At 36.4% G+C, this 21,969-nt stretch overlaps 1 protein-coding gene across 2 annotated transcripts in view; it reads right to left on the bottom strand.

The window, feature by feature from the left end:
- HSF2 (heat shock transcription factor 2) overlaps window positions 1-21,330 on the bottom strand; it is a 33,029-nt gene extending 11,699 nt beyond the window's left edge. For both annotated transcript variants that reach the window (XM_059400636.1, XM_059400637.1), the window contains exons 1-7: window positions 21,107-21,330; window positions 7,796-7,904; window positions 7,535-7,662; window positions 6,566-6,690; window positions 4,465-4,540; window positions 1,099-1,160; window positions 102-189 (exon numbers count right to left, since the gene is read on the bottom strand). In XM_059400636.1, coding sequence (XP_059256619.1) covers window positions 102-189; window positions 1,099-1,160; window positions 4,465-4,540; window positions 6,566-6,690; window positions 7,535-7,662; window positions 7,796-7,904; window positions 21,107-21,199 — 681 coding nt within the window. In that variant the 5' untranslated portion in view covers window positions 21,200-21,330. The remainder of the gene's footprint in view (window positions 1-101; window positions 190-1,098; window positions 1,161-4,464; window positions 4,541-6,565; window positions 6,691-7,534; window positions 7,663-7,795; window positions 7,905-21,106) is intronic.
- Between the last annotated feature and the right edge of the window lie 639 nt (window positions 21,331-21,969).

Here is a 21,969-nt window from a genome sequence, read left to right as displayed (position 1 = left end):
TTATTATTCACTGAACTTTGCAAATGTGAGTGCATGAAATACTGTTGTAATAAAATCTGGTTTGAGAATAAATATAAAACAGAATTTAAACAAAAAATTACTTTATGATGGTGATTATCGGCTGGTTCTTTGACTATATGCTGAAACAGATTCTTCTTTTGGGCTCCATTAGTGTTTAGAAGTAGAGGCCTGAAAATCAGCATATATACATTAAATTCAGTGAAGCAAACATACAAGAAATTTAAACTGATTGTAATATTTTACCCTCACATGAACATAAACACTTCAATAATAAAAGATTTCAGGTGGTGACACAAAATAAGCTCTTAAAAATGGTCACATCTTAGGGAGAGAAACTAGAGGATGACTATGTCTAGGGCTTTGATTTCGTCATTCTTTTGTACTATTTTTGTTAAATACAATAAATAAATTATTCTCTCTGAATATATATCATTGCTGACCAAACCACATCACTCTTTATGAACTACAGTTACATAGTACAAAGTAAATAGATGATATCATAAGAATTAGTTTGTGGAAGCAGAGTTAAGGCCACAGCATAAAGTGTAACCATAACGAATCTTTGCTAAAATTTTAGTCTTACACGATAAATTTTTTCTCCTTCCAACTATTCTTTTGTCCACTACCCTTCTTAAGCTTTAATTATGACAATGGCAATTACTAAATTTTTCATTATCACAAGCCAGTCAATATACAGGTTTTCAAATTCCTTACCAATGAGATCAAGTAGAAAATTTTTTATTTTTTTCAACAGACAACCTTTTAAGAGTTTCCCTCACTGAAGCCTACTAATGATACATTAAATTGCTAATGTGAATAAAAATGGATTTCTTATTAACTATGTATGTGTCTGTAAGGTGACCATTTAGGCTATCCTTGTCTCTGAAAAACATTAGCAGGCTGACCGCAGAAAAAAGTAACACTACTCATGAAATGCTGAGAGTATAATTTAACAAGCACTGTTCATCTGGGACAACAGACATATACTCAGGAAATGTAGGCCATTCATGGTTAAACACTAAAATGTTCAGTTTTTCATGAATAGGTCAAATGAACGGTTTTACAACAAAAACTTACCTTTTACGTTTTAAACTCACAAGTTGGTTATTCTGAACCAACGTAACAATAAACTGGACAATCTAAAAGAAAAATATAAATAAAAAATTTCCATCATAGACTCAATTCCTAAGTACATATTATAGGTCTTAGAAAATTAGATCAAATACTACATATTTGCTATTCTAAGTCATATAATTTCTTATATTTTAACATATTTGAAATCTCAGGTGCATCCTACAATTGATATCTAAAGAAATACCAGTTTCCAGGCAGAAGAATAACCTGTTATAAAATTAAAGTTGCAGATACCTAGGATACCAAGATGACTAAGACCTTCATCTATCCATCCATCCATCCATCCACCCACCCATCCATTTATCTACCTAATACTCAGCCCAGTTATTTGCTTTGATGCTAAGAACCATGCATGCCTGGATACAGATCCTAAGTTTTTACTTAAAATTTTTTCAAGAAGATTATGCTGGGGGGGAAAAAAGTGACAAGCAACATTTTTCTTAAACTAAGTAATACAATTTGGGGCAAAAGAGACTGCTGGCTTTCAAAAGAGAGCATAAAATTTTCAAGGTAGAAAAAGCTTATTGGCTAATTCTAAAAAATTATGGCTTAATAAAAAATATTGTCATGGGATGCATCTGCGTGGCTCAGTTGGTTAAGCATCTGCCTTCAGCTCAGGTCTGGACCCCAGGGTCCTGGGGTGGAGTCCCACATCAAGCTCCTTGCTCAGCGGGGAGCCTGTTTTTCCCTCTACCTGCCAATTCCCCTGCTTGTGCTCTCTCCCCCTCTGACAAATAAATAAAATGTTTAAAAAATATGTAGTGTCATGAAGTATTTAATTATATACAAATAGAGATAAACCCCAAAATACAGTTAACTAGAGGTTATCCAAAAATAAATTCACAATATTGAAGCTGGAATACATAGAGTTTTTTCAAATAAACAATGAGCAGATTTTGGTTTGGATGGTTTTGCTCTTAAACATCCAAGATACCCATACTGCCAATCAGGAGAAGCTAGTTTAATTTTCAGAGCTAGATTAAATTTAAAAGGAAAAAACTACTAAGCAGATCAAGACATGCAAACAATCTTTCATGTTATGGCAGTGTAGACCATGGACCTGCAGTATTAGCCCAAGAACCTATTAGACACACATTAGACATTCTCAACCCCACTCTAGAAAACTGCTGAAGCTGAAATTCTGAGGACAGGGTCCAGCAATGTATGTTTAGCAAGTACTCCAGGTGATACTGATGTGAATGTGAGAATCACTGGCTTAAGGTATTAAATTTATTGTCATCTTCTTAAAGAAAAAGGTGAGGATCATATGGTGAACTATGAAAAGCAGTGTATCACTGAGAGGCTATAAATAAAGGCCAAAAGTGTCTGAAGGACTATTTAGACTCTTTGCATAAAAGTTAAACAGCATTACAGTCTTGAAAAGGAAATTAGCCACTAAATTGTTTATTCAAAAGAAAATGTTGACTGATGGCTGATGAAAAGAAAATTTAAGCCTAAAAGTATCTCTGAAATAATTTGGCTTCAATTACTTTTGTTAATTTCTAAGTATTATAGAAAAATTCTAACATTAGTGGTTGAATGTATAAGAATATGCAGCATTGACTAAATTTCTCCTGACATTTGTTTTACATATTAGTTCTCTTACGACAATTCTGCATCAAGCTGTACAAAGCTTGCTCCCTGAAAGAGAAGAAAAGGCATCTAACCTTTATAGCATCTGACTTCTGGACAAGTTCTTTAACAGGTACTATTATACTACCCTGTAACAAGTATCCGTAACAGGTAACTCTATTCCATTTAATCCAAGGCCAAGGAGTATATAGCAGATGTATGAAGCAATTCCAGGAACAGAGAGAAGATTATCAGCTATCACTATGCATTATGAGAACTCCCTAGCTCCACAAAACCACATATATTCAAATTCAAATTTGACAGATAGAATGTTAGATTTCATGAAAAACTGAAATGTTATGTAAGTATTTCGCCAACTTTCTCTGCTCTTAGGAAAAAAAAAATAGCATTATAAGCCAGTATTTAACTATAAAACGTTGTTTTCTGGAAAAGATTAAAAGATTTTTAAAAAATAAAGTACAGGTTTAATACTGTATACACCTATTGTTTTAAATGAGGTATTCTTAACAGGGCTGTAGGCTGGATTCAGCTCTGGAAGTTCTGAAAATATATGCACTTGGACTAAATACTTAGAAGTGAATTCTATATTTAACCTTCACCTGCATACTGATTTGGAAAAAAACAAAAATAAACGAAAAAAACCCCAGTATTCTAACTACAGGCCAAAGGCTGCAACCATTCATCTATGTTCTAAGCTTGCTCCACTAGACCCAGATCTTTCCTGTCAGTCATAACCCTATTTTTAGCTAAAGGCATCTCAGCACAAACCAGCTGAAGTACTCCCACCCTTCCTCCCCCCAACAAAAACCTGTTGCTTAAATTTAAGAGTCTAGTTTACTCATGAGCAAAAAATAGCTCCCTTAATTACTTTTATGTTTCAAGTCTTATTAACATATGAAAGCTGATATGAAAAGACTAAATCAAAAGGACACAATGCAACTGAGAGATTGTCAGCTCCCCCAGTTATTTTCAGCTCAGATACTAAAATCCAGAATTTATTTTACAACAGATTACTTTAACTGCTTTTCCACAGAGACTAATAAGGGCATAAAATGATGACTAATTTTTTAGAACTCATAATTTGATCAACTGATTTGAAAATTTTATTCATCTGTCTTCAAAGACCATATTTATCCCCTTTCAAGTAGAATAACAGTAAAAACAATAACAACAAACCCACACTGTAAGGCTGCCATTCATACTAAAAAATGTAAAGAAACTGGTAGTATATTATGTTCCTAAAAATGAAGTATCTTTAAAGTTGTTCTATAAGGCCAAAGGTCACTTGCTAAAAACTAGTGAGACTTAATCTGAGAGTATGGAATAACCATATTTAGCTAATGAGAAATGTTTCTTATTAAAAAGAAAATTTAACAGTTGACCTAATTTGTTTGATTTCATAGTTTCACTACTATATGTGAACCCAATATGTAAGAACTAAGACCAAGGGTGCCTGGGAGGCTCAGTGAGTTAGGCCTCCGCCTTCAGCTCAGGTCATGATCTCAAGGTCCTGGAATGGAGTCCTGCCTGCATTGAGTGCTCTGCTCAGTGGGGAGACTGCTTCCCCTCCTCTCACTGCCTGCCTCTCTGCCTACTTGTGATCTCTGTCAAATAAATAAATAAAATCTTTAAAAAAAAAAAAAAAAAGAACTAAGACCAATCACTAACTATTCAATAGAGACTTTATGGTTATGGCCATGGAGGAGAACAGCTTACCTTTCGAATAACTTGTTGCTGTTGTGCATGTTTTGCTCGTAATTCTGACACCTCCTTCCAAAGGGACTCATTCTCACTATGTTATTATTAAAAAATAAAACAAAATTTAGTCAGAAAGCCAGATCTCAATATCTTTAATTAAAAAAAAAAAAAAAACAGTGAACTTTGCTATATATATCTTCATGAAACTGGAAAAACTTTGATTACAAAAATGGCAACTACCTTGCTACAACTCCAGAATCATCCCTTCATAACTAGAGTACTTTCTACTCATGGCAATATAAACACAAAAATTTAAGACTCATGCCTATATCCACATAGTAGCAGGAAATTTACCTCCCTTACAATGTGGTTCATTACTTCTTGTTTAAAATAAACTAACCTTTCAATTTTGGTTACCAAGTGAATTGAGGACTTGTGCTTGGAAAAGAATCTTAAAGGAAGTGACAAGAATCTTAAAGGAAGCATAAGCACTACTTATGCTCTAGGGATTATGCTAAGCATTTTATATGTACTTCTTGTTTAAACTTCTATAAAGTCAGCCAAGAAAGGAATTATTAACTTCATTTTATAGAGGAGGACAATGAGACCCAAGAATTACGAGGACTTGCCTAAGATCCCAGAAATTATTCGTAGTTAAGTGTTGAGGTCAATCTAAAAGTCAATCAGGCCCTAAAACTGTCTATCTTAGGATCTGTTTCAAACATGAAAACACCAAAAAAAATTTTTCGAAGCATGTCTAAACATAAGACAAACCAGTAACTTGCCTGGTAGTAACAGTTTATTTTCCTTCACTAACTTTTATTGAAATTGCAGTTACTAAATGTCAGCAGCAATAACACTGAGAAGGCATGAAAGACAATCCATCTATTAAATACTTTAATTTTTGCTCTTATCAATTTCTATAATATCCATCTTCCTCAAGCTAAACTCTTACAAAACGAACTTCTGTATCTTACCTATAGAAGATACGAAAAATGAAACTTTAATACACTTACTGAGTAACTAGGGTATTTCCTCTGACTCAGATATTTAAAGATACTATCATCTGCCTACTAAACATAAGTTGAATGGTTACCTCTAAAACTTAGAGGATGAATCTGGGATCACATTCCTTAAGGGCCAAACCTGAGATTCAAGGAATTGGGTCAAAGGGCATCTCAGGAGACACAAGATATGTACAATAAACTGGCATAAGATATTGAATAAAATATTCAAAATTGGACAGCTTAAAATTAAGCCTTATTCAAAAAGGGAATGAAGTTCAAGGTTACTCTTTTAATGAATACACTTAAGACAGCTAAAATAAAGATAGCTAAGCTTTTAAGACAGCTCTCCCACGTTTGGAATAGGAGACAGAATACATAGAATAACTATTCTCAAGACCTCGGCCGCATTAGGATAAGAGAAAATGCCAACTACTTACTAAGATGAAGTACACATGTACTCTATATATAAGTTGTTACTGTGGCAAGTAATGGTGCCAAGGATTGCAATAAAACAAAAGCACATTTCTGTAGATAAAAGTTTTGAATAATACTTCACTGTGTCTAGGTAAGATAAATACCAAGTAGGGCAAGTTTCTTTCCCCCCGTTTTTGTGTCCTATTTTTTCCTAAGAGATAGGCCAACATAGAAAAGTTTTATGAAACCACCATAAAGAAGATGTAAGTCATATATGCAGTGTTTTTTACAGCTTCTGTGCCCTCATGTGTGTGAACATCATATGAAAGCTAACCTAAGTAGAATTTATTTCTCTCCTACATTGATTTAAAGATCTACTGTTTCATCAGTGAGGTTCGTGCATCAAATTGTTTTAATTGCCCAGATTTATATATTCTTTTAGAATATATATTATATATTCTAATATTGAATTTTAAAGAAAATTCAATATTGAGGTATCATGGGCTACAAATCAAAACTAAAGGGAATAAATACTTACAGAAAAATGACCTTTTATCCTGGCTTCAACAATGTGAACTAAGTACTTAGTATATGTGCTGCCAAAAGCGAGCACTGAACTAAGTACTTAAAGCACTAACTTCCAATCCCCAACACACACATACCAACCTCTATATTAAGATTTGGAAATAATATTTTACCTTTTTAATTCAGAAAGCCTGGACTCAATAGTTTCTTGTTTTATTTGAACCTTCTGAGCACTACTTATAATTTTTGTTAAATCTTCCTGACGAATCTTATTTTCTTCTGGTTTTGAAGAAGAAACCTTTTGAAAGCAAATTTAAGGAAATAAAATATTAAACATCATGTTTGTAATTCAAAGTTTCCCTATTGTAAGTGTATTTTGTAGCCCATTTAAGAACTTAGATTTAGTTCCAAAAAGCCCAAAACAGGATTCTATAAAGGAAATAAACTTCATAGCTCAAAGACAGAGGGTGAAATATATATATATATATATTTTAATGTGGAGAAGTTTCCACCAGCAGGAAAAATCTAGGCACTTTTTTTCATTCCCTTTCACCAAACTCACTGTAATTTCCCCAAGCCTCTTTATTATCACATTCCACATTTAATAAATTTATGCAGCAACAGCTGCACACTAGGCCATTTTCTTTCATGGTCCATTACTCTTTTATTCCCCTCTTTTGTGGATTTAGTAAAAATATTTTATTTCAGCAAAAGACACCATTGATCTAAAAATGTATTATTAAGTGCTTACTATATGCAAGGAACTTGTTCTCAGCATTGGATATTCAGCAGTGAACTACAGAAAAAGCCCTCCAGGGAGTCGACATTCTAAAAGCTTATATTTTTTAAGCTAAATTAGAAGGAGTGAGACATCCCAATATGGATATTCCTCACCCTCAGTCAGAATGTAAACATTTTCCTTCCCTCTAGAACATATTTGAAGACAGAGCTTTCAGAACAGCTAACCGCAGAGAAAAAATATAAAACAGAAGGAAATAATTAAAGCTTTATTAGTCTGAGTCATCCCAACAAGGAATACCTGTGTATTTCTGTACAGTCTTAATTTTAACAGGTGAAACACTGTGCTGACCAAGTATGCTATATGGTAATGCCTCAAATAAATCACATTAAAAATAGCTCACCTTCCTTTTAATGTTCTCCAACAAGTCATCCTGGCCTTGTTTGAAGTAAGGATGCTGAAATTCAACAGGACCATCTCGTTCCTGCTTTACAATTCCAGAGTCAATATGCACAACCTTACGGAAACCATCTGAAAAACATTAAAAATTTAGGCAACTACGCTAGAAGTAAAAAATTTCCCTTTCCTTTATCAACCTAATGGGAAAAAATGGTTTAATCAGTGGCTGATGACGTACTCCAAATAAACTACAGCCCATACTCACACATATTCAGTTGCCTCACAAAGCTTGCCATATTATTGTGCTTGAAATATTTGGGAAGAATTTCTTTTGCAAATCTTTGTTCATCCAAAACCAGAAAACTCTGGCCATTCTGAAAAAGAAAGAAAAAGTTAATTTGCTGAAGTCCTCCCAGGTGATCCAATATGAACCCCAAAACTGGGCAGTCCTTTCATGATACTATTAACAGCAACAAGAAACAACCTGTAATTAACTGCCAAACTATAATGAAGCTTTTTGATGTCAACCTCAAAAGTTTAGGAGTATGTCTAAAACCAAAGCTGCATCATACACTAAGGTGAAGTATTAGAATTTTCATTAAATCAGAAGAAAAGAAATACTGTAAGTATGCAACATAACTATTTAACACTGTTTTAAAGCCAATGCAATTAGACAAAATCAGACAAAATTATAAGAGGAAGTCGTATTTTATCATTAATTGCAACAGACCTATCTTTGCACAATCAACTGAAAAACTATTTTAAAAATTCAGTAAACTATCAGATTAATAATATTTAAGGTCACTTGTCTTCTTACATACAAAAAAATAATTTGAAACTTACTACAATACAGTATCAAAACAGCATGTTACTGGCATAAACACAGAGAGACAGATCAGTAGAACAGAAAAAGAACCACCAAATACACCCTTACTTATAAGGTCCAAAGATTTCTGACCAGAGTACTAATACCATTCTAAGGAGAAAAAATTTTCAACAAACAGTCCTGGGAAAGCTGGATACTGATGTGCAAAAGAACAAAATTTATCTTACACCATATACAAAAATTAACTCAAAATGGATCAAGGGCCTCAACGTAAATGCTAGAACTATAAAAATAGTAGAAGAGGCGGCACCTGGGTGGTTCAGTTGGTTAAGTCTGCCTTCGGATCAGGTCATGATCTCAGGGTCCTGGGATCCAGTCCAGATCAGGCTCCCTGCTCAGTGGGGAGTCTGCTTTTTCCTCTCCCTCTGTCCCCACCACCCCCCACCAGCTCGTGTTCTCTTTCCCTCTCAAATAAATAAAACCTTTGAAAAAAAACAAAAGAAAAGAAAACTTAAGCGGGAAAGCTTCATGACACTGGATTTGGTAATAAGATTTCTTGGTTTGGTTAACATGATTTCTTGGTTAACATCAAAAGCACATGCAACAAAAGCAAAAACAGACCAATGAAGCTATCTCAAATGTAAAAACCTTTATGCAAAGAACACTATCAACAGAGTGAAAAGGAAACCTACAAAATCAAATAAAATATACGCCAACTGTTTATCTGATAAGGGGTTAATATCCATAATAAAGAACTTCTACAATTCCAACAACAAAAAAGAAACAACCCAGTAAGAGATAGGCAAAGGACGAGAGCAAATATTTTTCCAAAGAACATATACAAATGTTAGCTAACAAAATGTAAGCAAAGATGCCTAACATTACTAATCAGGGACATGATAACAAAAACCACAAACACCACTTCATACCCATTAGGATGGCAATTATTTTTAAAAACACCAAATAAACTGAAAATAAGTGTTGGAGGAGATGGAGAAATTAGAACTGTTCTCATTGTTCGTGGAAATGTAAAATAGTGCAGCTGCTATGGAAAACAGTATGGTAGTTCCTTCAAAAACTGAACACAGAATTACTATATAATCCTGCAATTCTTTATCTGTGTATATTCACAGAGAACTGGTCAGGTACTCAGAAAGGTATCTGTATACCCGCATTCATAATAGCATTACTGCAACAGTTAAAATGGAAGCAACCCAAATGTCCACTGACAGATGAACGGATAAACAAAATTTGGAATATACACACAATGAGTACTCAGCCTTAAAAAGGAAGGAAATTCTGTAAACTAGCTACGAAAGGACAAATGCTGTATTATTCTACTTATACGAGATATCTGGAATAGTCTAATTCATAGAGACAGAAACAGAATGGTTATTAGGGACAAGGAAAAAGGAAGACTTGGAAACTATTATCTAGTGAGCATAAGGTTTCAGTATGCAAAGTTGAAAACCATTCTGGAGATGGTAGCAATGGCTGCTTAATAATGTATATCTACCCAATGCCACTGAACCATGTAGCTAAAACTGGGTAAAATAGTTAATTTTATGTTAGGTGCATTTTACAGTAACAATTTAAAACCAAAGTAGAATAAAAGATTTCAATAATAGAAAAATTTTACATAGCTAAAGATAAATATACAGAACATTTAAGAGAATATTAAACTATAGTTTTCTCTATACAGTACTGTAGCGCTGTCAATTCTAATTAACCAATACATTTGCAATAAATTCTCAAAAATATTTTTTGAGAGTATGTGAGGAGATGCTAACACAACCAAATATTAGGTACTAGAATTCACTTGTAAAATAATTATGTAACAATAGGCAAGAAAACACACACAAAAAAAACAATGAAAAGAGGGGTGTTAACCTATCCTAAAAAAGTGACAGAATTTTAGTGTTTGTAAGAGTTTGGCACTAAAGAATAGATAGTAAAAAAATAAATAAATGGAGAGATTAGAGAGAACAGAAGCAGAAACAAATCTACTTGAGAATTTAACAGGTAATAAGTACCAGTAACATTCAAATTGGGGAAAAATCAGGAGAAAAAAATTCATTCATGAACTCTGCATTTGGAAACCAAAAAGCAAAAGCTCAATGCCAACTCACTGCTCAATCATTCTTTATAACCGTGCTCTTGGAAGTTATAATGCAAACCTAGAAGTCATAATGTAAAAATTTATATTTTATTCATGGAAACTGCTAGCTGCCTACCCTATTTCCAAACTCTTCTACTTTATTTTTGTTATTTTAAAACTAAAATTGTATATTTTTAAGCTGTACAACATGATTTAATATATTTACATACATAAAGGACAACTACAGTGAAGCTAATTAATGTACCTTCTCCATCAAGCTAAAAAGCTTCTGCAGAGTAAAGAAAACAACAAAATAAAAAGAAAACCCAACAGAATAAGAGTATTTGCAAGCAATATATCTGATAAGGGGTTAATAATCCAAGTATGTAAGGAACACATACAACTCAAAAGCCAAAAAAAGGACACCAATTAAAAAAGAAAATGAAGCGACATTTTTCTAAGGATAAAGAAATGGCCAAGAAGTGTATGAAAAGGCATTCAATATCACTACTCATCAGGGAAATGCAAATCAAAGCCACAGTGAGGTACTACCACTTCATATCTGTTAGTTTGGCAATTATTAAAAAAATTAAAAATAACAAGTGTTGGTGAGGATGTGGGGAAAAGGGAAATTTCATATACTGTTTGTGGTAGCATAAATCAGTATAGCCATTATGGAAAACAGCATGAAGTTTCCTCAAAAAAACAAAAAATAGAACTACCACATGATCCAGCCACTCCTTTCCTGGGTATACACTCAAAGGGAATGAAATCAGTATCTCACAGAGTTATCTGTGCTCCCATATTCATTGCATAGCCAAGATATGAAAACAACCTAAGTGTCCCTCAATGGAAGAAAGGCTAAAGAAACTGTGATACACACACACACACACACACACACACACACACACACACACTGGAACATCATTTAGCCTTAAAATCAAAGAAATCCATTTGCAAAAACTTTCTTACTAACAGAACCACAATTCTGTTTGATGCTGCAACTACATTTCTCAGTCCCCCTAACAAACAGAGGCAGCTGAATGCATACCTGGCAATTAAGATATAAATAGAATGGACTGAGTAGGGCTACCAGAAAAGCTTCTAAAAGGGGAAAGATCCAAAGTGTCAAACCCCTATATCCCATATCCCTGCTTGGAACTTGAAGATAATGACTAAAGAAAGCTTCAACAACCACTGAGGTGGAGAAACTAAGTTTGGCTGAAAAGACCAGAAGGTAACCTCAGACTTAAGAAAATATATCTCTATTCTGTTTAAACCACTGTTTGGATTTTTTTTTTTAAGATTTTATTTATTTATTTAACAGAGAAAAGAGAGAATAAGCAGGGGAGGTGGCAGGCAGAGGGAGAAGCAGACTCCCTGCTGAGCAGGGAGCCCCGGAGGCCATGTGTGACTTGATCCCAGGGTCCCCTGATCATAACCTGAGAGGAAGGCAGATGATTCACGAAACTGATCCATCTGGGTCCCCCTATTGTTTGGAATTCTATTATTTGTGTCTGAAACTAAAACTAAGTCATAATAGAGTTATTGTGAAAATTCAATCAAGTCAATTAACATAAACATGTTTTAAATATTTATGACAGGTAACTGTATAATTAAAAATTTCTGACAAAACAGTAAGATGAAAAACCCAATGTAAGATTTAGAAGGGGCCCAATCTCATTATAACTGAATGTACAGAAAAATAAATAAATAAATAAATAAAATAATGATTTTCACTTATTAGACTGGCAAAATTTAAAAAGTTTGATGATAATCAGAGTTGGTTATTAGGCGATAGCTCTTTAAAATGCATGTTTTTTCCTATCTTAAAAAACTTCCTTTTACCTTACTTTCCTCTCAATCTACCCGCCCCATTTGTCTTTTCCTTCACGGCAAAATTTAACAAACAATTTCAAAGCCTCCTTCCCTAATGTAGTACCATCTACATATTCTTGCTAAAAATTGGTTTTGTTTTCCCTTACTCTACTCAGACCGTTTTTCTCTAAAATCTCAAATTCAATGCCTTCCTTTCAGTCCTGATTTTTCCACACCTCTCTGTGGCATTTCATTTGGCACAAATGACAATCCTCTCCTTAAATACTCTACTCTTTTGGCTATGAAACTATATACTATTGGGTCTCCTATCTCATATTTTCTTTCAGTTGTATTCACCTATTAAGAGGTAGTGTTTTTCAGATTTCTATCCTTGATCATGATACCCTATACACTCTCTCCTTAGGCAATCTCATCCACTCCAGTGTATATCTAACTACTGACTTTATTAAGTATGATGATTTATTAACTATAATCACATCTATTATCTCTGCCCCAACCATCTCAAATTTCACTCTTAAATTTTTGATCTGTTAACATTTTTTACATAATGCTCTTTAATTCACTATGTTCTCAACCTATTATCTATTTCAAATCCATCTTCCTACTCACCAAAGTCAACTTTTTTTCTGTAACCTCCCTCCTGGCATGCCCCCTCCCCTCTAGGATATCAACAGGGAAAAGATAAATTAAATTCTTAATTTGGGGGCACCTGGGTGGCTCAGTGGGTTAAAGCCTCTGCCTTCAGCTCAGGTCATGATTCCAAGGTCCTGGAATCAAGCCCTGCATCGGGCTCTCTGCTCAGCAGAGTCTGCTTCCCTTCCTCTCTCTCTGCCTACTTGTGATCTAAAATCTTTTAAAAAAAATTCTTAATTTTAATGGCTAATAACTTAAGGGGGAAATATGAAAAAACATTCCCTTTAAAAATAAGAAAAAGGGATCTCATGATCACTACTTCTGAGGTCTTAGCCACTGGGAAACACACACACACACACACACACACACACACACAACCAAACAAACAAAAAACCCAAAACTGTTTTTTAGGATATAAAGTTCTGAAAGAACAAAACTATCATTCACAAATGTATGGAAGTACACTTTAAGACCCCAAATCAGTAAAATGATTGGCTCACCAATTTATTATCAACATATGAATGTTATTCATATTTTTAACTACCAGCAACACCTAGAAATGTAATTTTAACTAATGAACACCACTTAAAACATCTTAGGATATCTAGGAAGAAAATCAAACAAACATGTTCAAGACATAATTACCAAAAAATATAAAACTTTATTAAACAAAATTAACTTAAAAATATGCCTTGTTTGTGGGCATATTCAAAATCATAAAGACATCCATTTTCCCTAATCTGATTTATAGTTTCAATGCAATCCCAATTAAAATCCCAGTAAGTTTTTTTTAATGGAACTTGATTTTAAAACATACAGAAGAGCAAAGACCAACAACAGTCAAGGTATTCCTGAAGGATAAGCTGCCCTCCCATAAATAACACACTATAAAGCTACAGTAATTAAGACACGTGATAAGAGAAAAAACAACAACAAACAAAAACACAAAAAAACAAAAACCTGTTCAATGAGATGGAATAGAGAACCTAGAAGCAAAAATCACAGTATCTACCTGTAATTCTGCTGTATGTCAGAGGGAGCAATACACATCACCATGGAAAGGAGGAAACATTCAATGAAGGAGCTAGGACAATTGAAAATTTATATGGAAAACAATGAAAATGGATTTCTCGCACCACACACAAAAATCAATCCCAGATGAATTAAATGCTTACACATAAAATGCAAACTATTAAACTTCCAGAAAAAAAAAAAGAAGAAAAATAGAAAAGTATTTTTCTCTCCCTGGAGAGGAGGTAAGAAAAAACATCCTGAAGAAACAAAAAGCATGAACAAAAAAGATGCATATATTCTACTGAAATTAAAAACCTCAAACTGGGAGAAGACATATGCAATACACAGACCCACAGAATGAACATACAGAATACACAAGGAATTCCTACAAATATTAAAAGACCAGCCACCCAATAGAAAAAATGGTGAAATACTTCACAGAAAAGGAAACACATAAGAAAAGGTATTTGAACACATTACTAATCGGAAATATAAATTAACACCTCATTGAGGTAATACTTTACATCTACTAGATTGGTAAAGAATTAAGAAGAATGAGATTACCAAGTTTTGAAGATGTGGATTAATGGAAAATCTCATGCTTGGCTAACGGAAGTATAAGATTATTCAATCTCTTTGGAAAATAATTTGAACTATCATCAGGCTGAACAGTTCATACTCTATTTCCAGCAATTCCAATCTTAATATAAGTATATACATCTTAAATTCCTGCTTATATACACCAGGAGTATATAAGAATATACATAACAGCAGTTGACACAGTTGATCACCTTCTAGTTTTTGAACCATTTTTTTCCATTAACTTCTACGACCTCACTCCTGTTTTTTTTTTTTCTGTTGCACTGTTCCTTCTCACTCTACCTACGTTTTCTTATTCTCATTTGCCCTCTAAAAATCAGAATGACATGTCTTTCACCTTCTTCTATCTTCATTTGTCTCCCTAGATGATCCCATCCAGTCCCATGGCTTTACCACTCATAAGCTCCAAACTCCACCCTGAATGCCACTGTCTCATATCCAAACATCCTGTTCAACATTTCCACTTGGATGTCTTGGGAGTGTAGAAGTCATTCAGGCTGTTCAAAAATATTCCTGTTTTCCTTCCTATCACTGAACTTCCTCACCTCCTCTGAAATTAAGCATGGTCATTTGACCAAGTGTGGTTGATGAAATCTAAGCTAAACGAAACAATTTTCAAGTAACACTAGTGTCCACTGTAATCTCAAAGTTAATATGGCCAAACGATATCCACCTGCATTTCTCTGAATTCTCCCCCATCTGAGCAAATGGGGTCCTCATTTATCTTGTTGTTCAGGCCAAATCTCAGTCATTCTTAATTCTTCTCTGTCTTTCCTGCAACTCCATACAATTTATTAGTAAGTTCTGCTTTACCTTTGAAGTAAATATCAATCCAACAACTTCTCATCATCTCCACTGCAAATATGCTAGTCTCAGCCACACTACTTTCACTAACAGAGTGGAAAGCTGTGGTAATCTACAAACTAGTTCCCTAGATTTCCAGTGTCCTTACCATAGCCCTAAGCCCCTATACCACCTGCTCCTGCCTACTCTGACCTCAATCTTACATTTTCCAGATACACTAACCACATGGGCCTTCTCCAATTACACGAACATGCCATGTTCAAGACTTTACATTTGCCATTCCCCTTTGCCTGGCCTATCTTTTCAAACTGTTCAGATCTCTGCTCAAACATCTCCTCAGAGAAGCTTTCCTCATCAGTCTACCTAAAATACCCACAAACCCCATTTATGTTATGTGCTAGTTTATCAATTTATTGCTCCAAATTCATTCCTCATTGTCTGCTTTGCAAATATAGAGGTGGGTCCCTTAAATATCTTTTTCTAGATGGCATGGTGATAAGCTTTGTCAACAGAAGACACTAGAGAGACACTACAAAAGAAGGGGGTTCTCCTTCCTATTTCCTGGTTCTTTAACAATGGCAGGTTCCTACAGTGCAAGCAGGTTCTCCAGCACCTAGCTCTTGCAGTACAGAAGGTCAGCACCACAAGGCCAACATTCTCTCTCTCTCCCTGGAGATTTCAAATCAGAGTATATCTGGAAAGACAGGTCCCCATGAACAGCTGTTAAGGGTGCTTTAGAACAAGGGCTGGTACATATCTTTTCGTAAGGCATTAGATAGTAAATATTTCAGGTTTGTAGATCATAACATCATAATACTGCCATTGTAGCAGCAAAGCAGTTATAAATATATGAATAGATTGTGCACGGTTATGTTCCAATTAAACTTTGTTTACAAAACAGATGACTGGCCCATGGACCATGGTTTGCCAACCCTGCCTTAGAAGGCATATCTTGGGGGCACCTGGGTGGCTCAGTGGGTTGAAACCTCTGCCTTCAGCTCAGGTCACGATCCCAGGACTCTGGGATCATGATTGAGCCCCGCATCAGGCTCTCTGTCAATGGGGAGCCTGCTTCCCCCTCTCTCTGTCCCTGCCTGCCTCTCTGCCTACTTGTGATCTCTGTCAAATAAATAAAATCTTAAAAGAATTTAAAAAAAAAAAAAAAAAAAGGTATATCTTGAAGGATGAACTTCCCGTAAGCTCCATCAGTGTGGCACCAGTGCCTTGCCATTCATTGAGATGTGGTCATACTCTTTTCATAACTGCCAATCCTATATTCTTTAGAGTTTTTACTCCAATCCCCCTGATACCGTAATTCTACTAAACTTTCCCTCTTTATATTTAAAAGCAGCTTTCTTCTTTTATACTACGTGACACTGGTCTCCTAATTGCACCCGGACCTCTCCTAATTGCACCCGGACCTCTCTCTTTACCCTGCTTTATTTCCTTTATGGTATTTACCACTAACTGAATTACATTATCTGTGTTTATGTGTTTTTTGTTTGCTTACATTTTAGTATCAGTGTCCTCCATTAGAATATAAGCTCTATGAAGCCACTTTGTTCACTACTGAATGAATCCCTAGTACCTAGGACACTATCTAGTCACAACATATTCATGATAAATATTTGTAAGTGATCAAATAAATGAATTTTTGGTGACAGTGGACCAAAATATCTTTTTAGAAGTTCAATTCTTGGATTATATCAAATGAAATGATGACTGCCCCTTGCTTGTATCTGCATGTGCTCTCCTTCTCATACAATTCTTATTCACCCATATTCTGTGTCTCTGCTTATGGTATTCCTTCAGTCTCTACTCTAAAATTAGAAGATGACCTCTCAGTGCAAAAATTCCACCTTACTGCCATTTAAACCTGTGAGGCTCAAACAATACAATACAAAACTCTCCCAACACATTCCACAAGGGGCAGAAAGCCATTACTGAGTGAGGCAGGAGAGATGGGTAGCTTCTTTTTAGGTTTTACCCATAAAGGCTGGCAAGCTTCCAAATAATAATTGTTACTGCTTGAACTGGTAGTCAGTTAAAAACATCCAAAATATTCTTACTAATCATCTTTCAGTCCCATTACTTTAAAATTCTTCAGAATATTAATTTGTAAATTTTTTTAAAACAATGCATAACTTATAAATGTTCACCAACCATTCCTTCTGAGTCTCTCATTCTCTCTTATGCATACAAATAAAAAATACTCATCAATCAGTCTTTCAACTTTTCGGTAGACTCATTTAAGGTGGATTTTACTCCCATTCTGCCACTTAGTGGTTTTGTTTTTACTTGAGAATAGTGTAATAATTAAATGGCTACTGGGAAGTTCAAAATGATACCCAAATATCAAGTTCTGGATGCTCCAATTTATCCAAAATAGCTAGAAAGCACTAGTCCAATACTGGTTTTGCTCCATTTCCTTCCTAGTTCCTGACTTGTCTTGCAGATTTGAGAGGGATGGAGAAATAACACATGTCAAAGGGCATAAAAAGGTGGACCAGATAGGTATGACATCTTTTTTTTTTTTTTTTTTTAAAGTAGGTTCCAGGCCCATCATGGAGCCCAATGTGCAACTTGAACTCACAACCTTAAGATGAAGACCTGAACTGAGATCAAGAGTTGGATACTTAACCAACTGAGCCACCCAGGCACCAAGGGTATGAGGTCTTTAGTGGAAATTATTTCTTGGTCTTCTCAAACAATCTGAAGAACAGAGACAAAGGTAGTAACACTAAAAAACAATGACTTCCAGTTCCTTCCTGCCTTTGTAACTACTTCACTTCAAAATACACTATCAAATTTCAGTAACAGTAAAGGCTGTTCCTCACTATCAATGGCAAGAGCTTCCAACTTCCCCAACCTCTTGTCCCTGAATATCAAGTTTCTGCAGTTGCTTCCAAGTTAAACTGGTGCCTTCTGTTTAGGACTTGGTTACACTTAAAACAGCTTTAGGTTGTCCAACAGCACTATCTCTGTCCCTGATTCTGGCAACAGACAGCCTACCAGAGCCAAAATAGCTATATAGAAGTTTGGAGTTATAGGAAATGTAAAAACAAAAAACAAAGAAAAAAGAAACTTTTTAGGGGAAAATATGGAAAAAATTAAAATATGTACAGATGTTTTAAAGACACTCAGGATCTAAAGGTATTTCCGTTGTTTGAATCAATAACATATTTAGTATAATTTTGATTGCCTGGATTTTTATAATTCATCATGAGAATGGGGGTATTTCACTTTTCATTTTTGTCATACTACAAGTTTCAAGGAAAACTAGTTGTATCAATAAGTCTTCAGGAATACTAAGCCAAGCTTTTCAAATTGCAGTTGGTTTTTCTCCCCCCTCACCTTATACTCCAGCTAGAGGAGTAAATTATTTTTCACAAGTGAAGAAAAAAAAATTGCATTTAAGATTGCCTGGTTTCCAAAACATCTGCTGCTTCTGAAAGGTCTTAATAGGATTTTCACTCAGATAGTATAAATGCTAAATTACCTCAACAGAAATTCAGCAAAATATGTTTGAAGGAAACCAGAAACAACCATAAATAGCAACTTTTAAAAGATGAGCGTAACTTATTTTGTTTTTTCCATTTAACGTCATTGTTTATTTAGTTTTACCTTTTATTTCATTGTTAACAATGCTTTTGGAAAAATCTGTGGGTAAGTAAGAGAGACAGACTTTCTAAGCAACCAAGCTAAGCCCTAGACAACCTTAATCCAGAATGGTTCACTGACTTGCAAAAGGATAACATTTTGATATAACACTAAATATTGTACCAACCTGCATTAAGTGAAGTGCTGTCGATGGAAGACTAATCTGGGAGGTCAGAAATCTATGTTAGGTCCCACCTCCAATAACGGCTAACTTTGTAATTATGGATAAGAAATCTAATCTAAGCCTCAAATCCTCATCTATACAATGATGAGGCTAAAGTAGATTACCCCTAAGAGTCTTTTCAGTCACAATTCTATCTTTATCATTCTCACCATTTCCATTACACAATCTAAGGATTTCATTGATACATCAAATATGTATTAAATACTTATTGTGTCCTCGGCACAAACACAGTCTCTGCCCTCACTGAATTTATACTTCAACTGTCCCATTATATATAGAAAATGAGTAAAACATAAGTTTAGACTTAATAATGGGATAAATAAGAGTTATTTTTAAATGGCCATACAAGCCAAAAAGGTATGATAAAATCAGCTTGGGTGGAAGAGAGACTCTCAGTCCAGTCTCTAATATGAATACAAGGCTGAGTAACAGCAGACTGTGCTGATCCATCCCTGTCAACTTTTAATCCTTCTGACTGATGAAAAGCATGACACATCTGTTTATTTTTAAGTGTATGCTGGCGGCTGGCTTTATTATTTTCACCTTTCTTTGTACGACTGTACAGGATTCATCGAATGCTTAATACACACCATCCAGCTGATGATACTGACCTTCAAGAAAATTAAGTCCTAGAAGGGGTATAAAAAAATGAACAAATGACAGTAATATGAGAAAGAATACAGTGTTACAGAGGTCAAAAACTTCATGTACTCAATACAGTGCTCCCTTTTAAGCTAAAAGTAAGTAGATAAAAGTAAGTAAAACGGAGAGCTTCTACAATAGGAAGGGAATCGAAAAGGGAGAAAAACAGAAGGCAACATTTACTCAGCACTTAACAGGTGCCAGGCACTCTGAGGGTAGTTTTCACTTACTATTCTCCAGCCCTCTAAACAAGAAAATATACCCAACAGGTGATCACCTAAAATAAGAAAAATCCACCCCCCTTTACAAAATTATTCCAAAAGCCTGAGAGTGCATTTGAACGCAAATGCATTGTTTATGTAATAATCATTCTGCTCAGAATCTTGGTATTTGGAACTTGTAGAGTCTTGGATCACCCAGGCAACCCCATTCATCTTAAGGACGATGAAACTTCGGCCAGTCAAGATAAGGAGCTTGACTAAGGTCATCCCTGTTTAGTGGCAGAGTTGCGATCAAACCAACAATCAAGGCATCATATACCACTTTCCCAGCAACTGTTCAGTGAAATTTAGTGATTCATTTTAGCTTCTAAATTACTGAACACCTATGTGTAAGAGCACTTTTATTAAAATAATCATAAAAATCCGTTTCTACAAACGGCTCAAAATTCGCAAAGAATGATGTACCATTTTCTACATAAAATCTCGAAACCTGACAACGAGTAGCCTGCGTTTACTGCGTTTGAACATTTTTCTATATCCCTGACTGCTCTCAAAACGATTCAGGTGCAAAGCGAAGTGTATTTTTTAGTGAGAACCAGGTCGCTGAGGTAAAGATTTCTCAAACCACTGCGCCCAGGGCTCTCCGTGTCCTCAGCGATTCGTAGCCCGCGAGCCGGGAGGGAGGACGGAGAATGAGTGTGCAATAACGTGGCTCCCGCGCCCTCGGCTCGCTGGCCGCCTTCGTGCTGCCGGGCCGGTTCCGAACGCGGACGGGGCCGGACCGTTACGGGGCCTCCCGGGCCGCTGCGCCCCGGCGCGGGCTGCCCCTCCCCCCACCGCGGCCTGAGCCAGCAGCGCTGGCCCGGACCCCCGCGGCTCCCCGCGCGAACAATACAAGGGTCCCTAGCGAGACTGAGCGCCGGGGCCCGCGCTACCCCGCCACCCCGCGCCTCGCAGAAGGCATCGAGTCGCAGGCCGCGACAGACAACCCCACAGGAGGGAGAGAGGAGGCGGTTAGTCAGGGGGTTCGGAGGCCGCTGTGCCCTCACCCGTACCTGGCTCCAGGTGATGAACTCGTTGGTGTGGGTTTCCTCCACAAGCGTCCACAGCTTGCTGAGGAAAGCCGGCACGTTCGAACTCTGCTTCATTGTTAACGAGACGCAGGGATTCCAAATTCTACACCCGAACACGGCGGCAGCAGTAGCGGCGGCGGTAGTGGCGACGGCGGCGGCGGCAGCTGCTGCTCCGGGAGAACGCCCACAACGCAGGCGCAGCAGCTCTCGGGCCCCGCCCCCCAAGCCTCGCCAGGCGCGCAGCGAGGCGGGGTGGACGGGCGGCCGCACATGACGGACAAGTCTCGGCGTTTGGCCCGTGCGCACTGGTCTCGCGCTGGTCCCGTTTCCGACCAATCCCAGATGCGGACCGCACAACAAAGAAAAGCGATAGGATGCTGCCGACAAGAGGGGGTGGGAACAAAGGGGGCGCTGCCTTCTCATTCGCCTTTTATACAGGAGCCGTCACTGTAGCGGACCTTAGGCTTAGTGGACTGTGTTTGGTTGCTTCACGTGTAAACGGCTTTGGGTTTCCGAGCCGTGGGTGGGAGGCTACAGAAAGTCCTCGGGGGTATTTCAGACATCAGTTTGGCGGGCAAGTGTGGATTGCACCAGTCAGGAGGAAGTATAATAATTCACATGGGGGTTAGGGGGAGGGGAGGGACGCAGCTTTCAAACGTGACGTGCTAGGCCTCAACTTGAAACTCTTAAAAATAGTAAACCTTGCCCTTAAATTTTCATTAGGAGAAAATGGTTACATTAAAATACGTTTATCAAAAAGAGGAATTTAAATATTAACTCACTCTTAATCAGTATGTACTCCAGTGAACCAGGAACGTTAATAGGCATGTAACGCGCTGTTTTTT

Source organism: Mustela nigripes, chromosome 5 (assembly GCF_022355385.1).
Source record: "Mustela nigripes isolate SB6536 chromosome 5, MUSNIG.SB6536, whole genome shotgun sequence".
Classification (NCBI taxonomy): Eukaryota; Metazoa; Chordata; class Mammalia; order Carnivora; family Mustelidae; genus Mustela; species Mustela nigripes.
Note: the sequence above shows the minus strand (reverse complement) of the source record. Positions and strands in the feature narration are given on the sequence as shown.